The sequence below is a fragment of the Corapipo altera genome, unplaced genomic scaffold (assembly GCF_003945725.1).
Source record: "Corapipo altera isolate COAL_440 unplaced genomic scaffold, ASM394572v1 44b, whole genome shotgun sequence".
Taxonomy (NCBI): Eukaryota; Metazoa; Chordata; class Aves; order Passeriformes; family Pipridae; genus Corapipo; species Corapipo altera.
Window position 1 is genome coordinate 2,122,136 of NW_020884932.1, and position 9,599 is coordinate 2,131,734.

Sequence of the window (9,599 nt, forward strand, 5' to 3'; positions counted from 1 at the left end):
AAGATGAAGTTTAATGTGATTTTTTCCCAGAGCTGTATCATCCTGAAGTATTGCAGGATATCTGTCATTGTATCAACAGGTGTTTTCTATGGGTTGATTCTCACTTTTGTCATACTGCATAAACATCTCAAATGAGAGTTCTTAAATAAGAGATAGAGAGTGATTTTAAGACAGGTTGGATAACTGAAACTGCAGTATTTAGTCAGAAATCAGCATCTGGTTTTGTCCCCCAGAAGTGGAAGAGGCAAGGAAAAGTAGACATTTTCTACAGCTTCTGACCTTCTTTCAACTCTTTCCATTAGCAGGGCATAGTCCCTTACCAAGCTCACAGACCTCTACACCTGCTGGATGCTAAGGGTAAATCCAGAACCAACCAGCACTTTACCCTGCTCTCACACCTGGTGCAGCTCTTTGTTTTTCCTTATGGAAAGAGGAAAGCTTCATGGGGCCAAAGAGATAGAGAGCAAGAGTGTGCACAACCTCCCAGTACTATTCCTGAGCAGGCAGAACTTCACTTGCAGAAATTTTTCTTCCTGCGGAATGATCTCTCATGTTCACTTTTTTTAATCTTCCAGGAGCCCTCATCAAATCAGACTTCTCATGGCCCTAGCCTGGGGAGGTGGGCCAAATGTAGCAGGTCTAAAATTCAGCCTCATATCTTCTTAAGTTTGGGCTGTCCCATGGTAAGTCAATAGAACCGAGAAACACTATAAAAGCAGTGAGGTTGGCAATCATGGGCTGGAAAAAAAGCCATGAGGAATTACCAACAGCACCACATCTTACATTAGGATTTTGCTTTTCTAACTCTCACATTTCTCCTTTGCACTGCTTTGCACAGTATTACTATACTTCATTTATTTTAAAGTTCCGGGAGGTGTTTTTGAAGATGCTGACGTTTGGACATTTTGTTGCACACCGCCAAGAGGCCTTGGTGTAGAGTAAGGTCAGATCTTCCTGTCACATCTCATAGACATCATGCTACTAAGGACAGAGAGACATGAAACAGGCAAGTGGAGTACTGTGAAACATGTTAGATGAAAATCAATAGCTAGAGAGTTCAAGAGAGATTCAGACACGTTTTTGAACTAGCTAGGGAAATATTACCAAATGTGAAAAACCATACTTAGCAGTTTAGCTGGAAATCTGATATCAATCATTTCAATGCAGCTTGATCTCTGGAGAAACAATAATTGCTTTAGATGTGCAACATCTGATCAAAAGGTCTGTTCTACAAACGGAAATAATTTCCTTATTGCATCCATTTCTGAATAGTGATCAACTTTTCACTAATTTAATGGAACCAGATTAGGCTATATATTTTGGCATATATATTCACAGTGCCACACCCAGCACCAGGAAATCCAGATTACATCAAACCTGAATGTTCTTTGGTGCTTTTGCAGTGGTATTTGCAGCTGACAACATCTCAGCACGTGAAAACTAGCTGATCTGGTTATCAGTAGATGGTCAAATTTCTTCTATCAGTTTTACTGTGTGTTAGAACCCTTGAAGCTGAGGAAACACTGCATCTGCTACCTGATTTATTCCAAGCAGATTATTACACCTGCATAAAAACGTAGACTGCTGCTGACAAGTTTCTGCCTAAAAAAAAATATATAATTGAAAAAACAGCAGTACCAGCTCCTTATTAGTATCATAGGAGTGTAGAGCTGTTTTTCAGAACTCTTTCAATGCACAGAAGTGCAAAAACTTTTGAACATTGCCTGGTGTCTCCATAGATCCTTTCCATTACATATGAGAGTAGCATAAACTCTTGGGGTTAAAAGCAGTAAAAATAAATTTTCATGTTTAGAGAAAAGGCACAATGCTTCTGAGTGCTCTGCTGTGTACAAGTGCTTGGGATGATGCTGGGTATATTTATGTCTCTGTTCTGGTAGTTCTTACAATAAAAGGGGCACAATATTTGCTTATATTATTCCTTTCTGCAGCCACATTATACAGAGAAAAAAAGGCCTCTGAGGGGAAAAATGTCCTAAGAATCTGCAGTCTTGATCTGTGAGAGATTGACTGTGCTTGGGCAGAGGATGTGGGGCTTGGATCTATGCTTCTGGATTCTTAAATACCAGTCTTTCAAACGTAGCAGTGGAAGATGAGGAGGAGGGGATAGAAACTCTGCAGATGTGATCCAAATTGGTATTTTAAAACCAGAGTCCTTGAATATTTTCTTTACCTAAAAGCAGTCTTTTCTTGATTTTAGTCTCTTTTTATACAACTGTCAACAAAGTAGATTGTTTGCTGTTTCACAAATGCCAATTTCAATCAGAAAAAAACAAAAAAGCTGCCAAAAAGCTCCCAGGTATGAAATTATCATTCCCTGACATCTAGAGGCCTAAAAAGGTGCAGGGAACTCTGCACTGACACATTATACCCTTGAAGGCAGCTCCTTGGTGTTGTACATCTCATGCAGTCTGGATTGGACTGTGGTCCCCTCCTTAATCAGTCATTGTGTCTCTTCCCTGCAGTCAGAAAACCTGACTGCCAAGTTTTGTGCTGTCTAAGCTGATTTCACTGGGAAAGAAAAAATCTTCCTCAGCAGGAAATTGGAGGTGAGACTTATTTTGCTGAACAGCTTCAGGGTGCCTCTCATTTCCACCAGTGTATTTTACTTGATACCCACTCAAAAATCATCCTCTCCTTATCCTAAACTCAGCTTATGAGTCTTTAGACAGACTTTCAGGAACCATGACAAAAAGGTGCAGCTGATATGTTTATTCAAAGAAAGCATTTCTAATATGTTAGAAAATATGTACAAATGTAAAAAGAGATTGAGCCTACTTGCTACATGCCATTTGGTGGTGATTATATTTAGCAGCGAGAGCTGGAAGCACTGAGTTGGAGATCCTACAGCTCCAGAGGTGATGCCAATGTCCTGCCTGCTCTGATGACAACGTTTTCAAGTGTATGAGCCTCCATAAGTGACCAGTATAGGGGACACCTGGAGGTATTGCTTTGTTATTTTTGGAGGCATCACCACCAAAGGCTGCCCCGGGTGGCAGCAGTTCCCCAGCTGTGCCCCTGGGGGCATCCCACAGTAAAGTAACAGGGTCCTGAGCTGAGGGGCCTCTTAATCTGGGAGCTGAGGCAAAGGGGGAACGGTGACAGTGGCTGAGGCGATTCCCTTTTTACAGTGTGAAACAATCACATGCCTGTCCACTTCCCCCCTTCCTAGACGGTGCCCCATGTCTGTCCCAAGGATGTAGGGATTCAGGTATGGAAGAGCTTCCACAAGGCAGAGCATATTTGGGAGTGAGGCAGAAGCAACGCTTTCTTCAGAGAAGAAAATAAATACTAGAGGAAGAACCTTGCTTGCTGAAATGTATTAAAAGAGCTCTAAAAAACTTAATTAAAAATCATTCTGTTGCAACCCTGTACAGTCACTATTTTACAAGTGCACCGGTGCTCTTGGAAAATTAATGTCGCAACTTAGGTCACAATTCACAGCATATCCCAAAAGGAGGTACAGGTATACTGCTTCTCCCAGGGGGATGCTGCACACATGGCACACCCTCCAAGACTACATCAGACCTTCAGCCAGCCCCTCCACCAGCAGAAGGCAGCTCATGTGCGCTCACATGACCCCAGTGCTGTCAGACCAGCCAGAGAGCTGGGTGGGTGTCGAAAATGATTGGCCAGCCCCAGCACCTCCAGCAGGGCTGGAGAGGACACGGGCACAGGACTGAAGCAGTCCTTTAAGATGGGCCTTGAATGTCACCCCAGCGAAGGCGTAGATGATGGGGTTCAGGCAGCAGTGGATGAAGGAAATGGTTTCCGTCAGCTGCAGGGCCAGGGCTATCTGAGAGCTTGCTTTGCAGTCATTGATGATGTGCAGGCTCTGCAGAGAGTCCAGGAACAGTGCGATGTTGAAGGGAGTCCAGAAGAGGAAGAAAACAATGACAATGATGAAGATCATCTTGATCGCCTTGATCTTGTTCCGATTTTTGCATTTTTGCAGGTTTTTCAGGATCTGGGCGTAGCAGCAAACGAGGATACTGAAGGGAATCAAGAGGCCCAAGATATTGACTGCAAACTGAGAAGCAACCTTCCAGGTATTGCTGCCTGGTGGGTATGTGGGGACACACTGTACAGCCTGCTCGATTTCCAGCTCCTGGTTGAATATGATGTTGGGCACAGAAGCCAAGCCAGCCACCAGCCACAGGATTAAACTGATAATTACGCCGCAAGAGGCTGTCCGTATCCTCATGGCATAGACGGCATGAACAATTGCTATATACCTGTCTATGCTCATGAGGGTTATAAAGAAAATACTGCTATAAAAACCTGTGTAATAAATGCCAGCCATTATCTTACACATAGCATTGCCAAAAACCCACTGGTCTGAAGCGTAGTGGGCTTGGAAGGGGAGAGGCACAACGAAGAGGAGATCAGAAGCAGCAAGGTTCAGCAGGCAGATGTCTGTCATTGTCGTCAGCCTTTTCCTGGTCAGGAGAACCCAAAGGACCAAGGAGTTTCCCAGAAGACAGAAGACAAACACGAGGCAGTAAAGACTCGGCAGAAAGAGGGATTTAAACCTGCGAAAGCTGTTTCCTTCATTGCACGGAGCAGTGTTTTCATCATATCCATAATCATATTCAGTTGTGCCAAGGGATTGGCTTGTGGGATTCATCTCAGATACCTGTGCAGGAAAGAGCAAAGGATAAATGGCTGGGTGTCCTGGCACAGTACTGCCAGGGTGGCTTCTGCCTCTCTCTGTGCTGTGTTGAGCCTGTGGATCAGCCTCCAGGCAGAAAGAGGACCTGCAAAATACAGTCTCAGCCTTACTGGCTGGACAAGAGCAGCTCTACCACCCAAAAGGCTGCCTCGGCAGCCTGCCAATTGTTCCTATACACACATAAGTATAAGCACTGGGATGTTCTTGGTTTCCTTGAAATTGCCTCAGTGCCAGTGGGCTAGTCCCTCATCATCACAATGACAGGGAAAAATTCATGCTCTGAATAGTCATAGTGATAAAAAAGGATACAAAACCTTGCACCTGAACTAAGGATCTGGATTCTCTTGCGCTCCCTGGGGTGGGAAAGCATTTTGCCTGTAGCATAAAGATCCTTATAAACATGTCGTGACTGAAGAAGCCATCACCCAGCAGCATAACTGCATTTTTAGCAAGGCTGCTCAGGGCTAGATACTGGCATGGAGTGCAGAGACATGCAAGCTAATTTTCTATGGGTGGATCCAGGATCACACACAAAAAGCTCTGCAGCAACAAGGAGTTCTCAGGGATACATAGCAGCACTTGCAGTGCCAAGCTCTGGTTTGGTACTGACCTGCAGGCCAGCTGGTGAGCTGCTTGGCTGTGCCTATTGCTACAACACAGCAATTTAGTGCTCCAGCCTGTTCTGTCCAACTTCAGTTTAATAATTCAGAGAAAAGCAAAACAATAGGAGGGTTGTTTCCTCTCTGTCATTTCTGAAGAATTGCAATGAAGGGAGCTTTAAAATAGTAAACCACTGACCTGCTCTCTAAAAGTGAGTCAGTGCTTTAGCTACCTTTTTTATTGTTTCAGATGTCAGTTCATGACCCCTGTAAAAGGGGATATGGTTTGCAGACATAAGTGTTCACATTTTAAGAAGTAATGATTCTTTCAAAAGAATTTGGCTTGTCACAGCTAAGACTTTTGAAAATTTATGCTGTGCTGAACCTCTGTTAGACTTGCTTACAGGTTGCTCACATCTTGAAAGAGCTTCAAAGACACAGACGAAGAATAGTTTGCAACAATCATTGTTATTAAGCTGTAGCAATAATGGGAATTGTGATTAATTCAATAAAAGTAGAGGATGGGCTCTCCTAAATTAAAAATTCCCTCTCAGGTATAAAAAAAGAGAGAGAACAGTGCAATTTTATATTGATGAGGAAGGAATCACAATTCACCCCTTCTTGCCTGGCTGTGCCACTTGTGTGGGGGAACAGAAGGATCTGTATGCACAGCACAGAGGAGTACTGGAGTCAGTGTTCATCCTCTGCTCCAGGTATGGATGCTATTCAAGCCTCACTGACCTACCTCAGCTTTTCTGGGTGTACCAGGACTGTTTCAATTGGTACGTGCCATGCAGAGAAACCTGTTACAAATACAGCACTCAACCCTATAGAATTCCTTGTTCAGAAATAACAATGAGAGAAAAGCAGTGCTGGAATCTACATTGATGGTGTAATTCTCTACTATATTGAGTTTTCAGCCGTAGCTAGGACATCTGAATTATTAATTTTAACTTCATATAAGGCATAAGCCTCTAAATTTTGAGTTGATGAGTGACTAGATAATGGCTCTTCATGCAGCAACAGATGTTGGTAGATAATATTTCCTGCAAATGCTTTCAATGTGTGAACCTGACACACTGTGACTGTAAGCATTGCAGCGCTGGCTCACTTTTCTTAATTGCCTGTCAGGGACCCCTTAAAAGGAGTTCATAGATTGAACTATCAAAAGGAAAAAAAAAATTCAAAAAATAATTAGTACTCTGTTATAGATACATAGATCTATAAATATGTAGATATATAGAGATACGTAATTCTAGATTTATAGATATAAAGCATCTGCTTTGGGCAACATTCTAGTGTTTTTCCTGGGCTGAACAGAGGCTGGAGATGCTCTGCTTCAGACCACCCTTACATCATTAATACCTTTGAAAGCTTCCAACCAGGGCACAGCATTTTCCATTTTCTCCCCTCTCCACATCACTCAGCTAAACAGTCCAACTGAAAAAGCAGTTTTACAGAGGGTTTCAAGGGAAAGTTAACTGCTGCAGGTTCCTTTCCCCTGGTTGCCAAAGTTGGCCCGTTAGTAGCACATTGAATATGGATGGACTTTACCTTTGACAGCAAGAAGCTTCTACCCTCTCAGATGGCCCCTGTCCCCTTCTTCTTCTGCTCTGTTGCTTGGGCTCAGGAGTTTACAGGAGGTTCACTTCACCACTTGCGGAGATGGCTGAGATTTGGTGATATGCAGGTGTCGAAGGGACAACTGCCAGGTACAGAATGGGCTTGGAGGCAAATAGAAGATCCTGTATCTGCGATAAACAGGAAAAGAGGTGAGAGGGCTATCAAACACATTCTGCAAAACAAAAATCCAACACGGCTCTTTTAGAAGGTAGTAAATAGTAGCACTCCTTTTAATGTGTTTGCTAAACCCCACTTCTTCACAGCCACCCCTGATTAAAGTGAAAAATTTAAAAGTTCAGATGTCTTCACCACAGGAGATGCCCTAATTAATTTGCAACTTTTTACAGAAGCTGATATACAATTTCCAGGTCTCATTATTTTAGTTTTTCATTTTCTTCAGCTAATAACCACTTGTATATGCAATCTGTTTATATCCCTCCCCATTAAAAATTTATTAGCTTTTTTAGCAAAATAAGAACCCACAGCTACTGATACCACTTTGCAATAATTCTTTAAGCAGCTTTTATTCAGTGGAGATATTGGGGTTGGATGTTTTGAGGTTTTTTAAGACATATTTTAGTGCCTTTAGGATACATGGTAAAGGACAAAATATTGAAAAAAAGGACAGACTTGAATTTTTTTTATTTTATTCAATAGCTTTAAATTCCTTTGGTTTAGTGTAATTCTGTAAACTATGGTGCTTTGTAAGTCAGACAAATTGTTTGCTTTTCATCCATTAATCTCAATAGGTACCATTTTCATGATTTATAAGAGCACAGAGAATACCAGAGATTCACCCAAGAACCCCAAAGAAGTATGTGGAAGATCCAAAACATGACTGTTATTGAAGTTATTAACCTATTCTTTTGTTGCAGCTCCAACTCAAAGTAGCTTTTCAGTTTGCTGGCTATTGCATAAATGAAGAGTGAAAAAGAGTCTCAAAGAGAAAAAAGTTCAACACTACAGGCAGAAAGAAAAAAAAAAGAGAAAATGAGCTGGTGATAAAAAAAAAAAAAAACCCAGTGAAGGACCTGACACTAGTCAGCAGAAGAGTCACAAAGAAAAGACCTGTCCCATGCGGTGTTCAAAATGCTAATGGTGACCACAGCATTACCCTGCCTCAAAGTACTCAGTTGGTCTTATTACATAAGAAACCATCTCTTCTTATTTTGTTTATATTTTTCAGAATTAATTTTTAACATTATTTCAACAGAAATTTATGTTCTTTTATTCTCTAGATCTAATTTTATGATTAATAATATGTCAGTAGTATGCCCTGGTGTTACAGACACACAGTACGACATAATGTAGCTTCCTTCTATTTATGTTTTTGTTTAGCTCCCATCATTTCTTCTTAGGATCAAATCAGTAATAAATTAAAGATGCCCCCTTTTCCACTGTATGCTTTTTTACATTAGTTTGGTTGACAAGTTATTGACACTTATAAAAAATTTAAGAAATAATTTGACATGAAACTGATAAAAGAATAAAATACTTCTGCATTTTAAAACATTAATACATATTCTAAAATTGGAAAAATCTTATATTTTTTCATGAGTTATTTTCTGTTGCACAAATTATGATTGCACAAAATTATTTCAGTTCATTCAAAATGCATATTTTTCAATTGGATAATCTCCCATCTGTGTACTTTCACTAGCCACAATACTGCATGGTCAGGCAAAGTGAGGCATGAAGTTGGAACAGTGCAGTAGGAAAACATCTGAGGAAGTGCTGTGTGTTGGAGAAAGCTGGAGCAAGCAAGAAGATGCAGAGGACCTCAAAGGTGAGGAAAAGAGCTGGAATTCAAGTGAAAAAAGCTAAGATAGAAGTGAGCATTCCTGATGACTGATGTGGCTGGAGGATGGCTGGCTGCTGTACTTTGGGCAGACCAAGGAGTAGTGTGCTGGTTATGTGGGTAACAGCTTGGTAATAAGGAAAGGGAGAAAAAAAAAATTACGGTGATGCCAGAGTTTTGGAAGAAAAGAGCAGAATTCTGGAATGTAATGTGACATTTCCAAGTGGAGCTCTGCTGTGTCTTGAGAAGTGATATACGGGTTTGAGTCCTTGGACCTACTCAGCTTTCAGAAAGGTTTATACGTCTGTAGTGCTTGTGGGGTGGTTGGTGTTCCTGACACACAGCCATCTCCTGAGCTTTTCTAAACAGAGGAAGAGAATTTGTTAAAGGCAGCAGAGGATGTGATTTGTCAAAAACAGTGAAAGGAATGAAGTGGAGATGAATTTAGGAGATGACAAACATGGCTTTGGAAAGGTGTTGTTTCTGACTGGCAGGTGTGAAGACAGGTGGGAGGCAAAATTCATATCACAAGGGGTGGGATTGGGAACTGAAATGACAATAATTATGATGTTGGCTGAAATGGTGATAATCATGGTGGTGAAAACTAATGGGAGATGCTTGGGTTGGGGAACAGGGAAGAATGGCAGATTTTATTCTTCTCCTCAAGTTGAGCCCTACTGACTCCTAGAGAGAACCCAAGAGGAGCATGGGCCGACAGGGTGGTAGAGACAAATAACCATTAGTGTGTTCACAAATGTAATGTGCTGAAAGCTGTTGATGTGCTAAATTTCCCTTGAAAGCTCAGAGAAAGATATGTGGTGGAGAGAGGATGAAAGGTACACACTTGCAATTTTCTTCGTGTCAGCTATGAGCCAGTCTGTAATAACTT

The 9,599-nt window shown here is 41.5% G+C and overlaps 1 protein-coding gene across 2 annotated transcripts; it reads right to left on the minus strand.

Annotated features, from left to right (window-relative positions):
- Nucleotides 1-2,750: 2,750 nt before the first annotated feature.
- Nucleotides 2,751-6,966, minus strand: LOC113954756 (C-C chemokine receptor type 8-like). Of its 2 annotated transcripts, none has more exons than XM_027659505.1 (2): nucleotides 6,844-6,966; nucleotides 2,751-4,654 (listed from the first exon to the last, which is right to left on the minus strand). In XM_027659505.1, exon 2 carries the CDS (start codon nucleotides 4,643-4,645, stop codon nucleotides 3,590-3,592), a length of 1,056 nt encoding a protein of 351 aa, XP_027515306.1. In that variant the 5' UTR covers nucleotides 4,646-4,654; nucleotides 6,844-6,966; the 3' UTR covers nucleotides 2,751-3,589. The 2 variants fall into 2 exon arrangements, with proteins under 2 accessions (XP_027515306.1, XP_027515307.1); XM_027659506.1 differs by lacking the exon at nucleotides 6,844-6,966 and adding an exon at nucleotides 5,301-5,315.
- Nucleotides 6,967-9,599: the final 2,633 nt, after the last annotated feature.

Coding starts and splice junctions, on each gene's coding strand:
- LOC113954756 (XM_027659505.1), bottom strand. CDS start 4,645: ATGAATCCCACAAGCCAATCCCTTGGCACAACTGAATATGATTATGGA.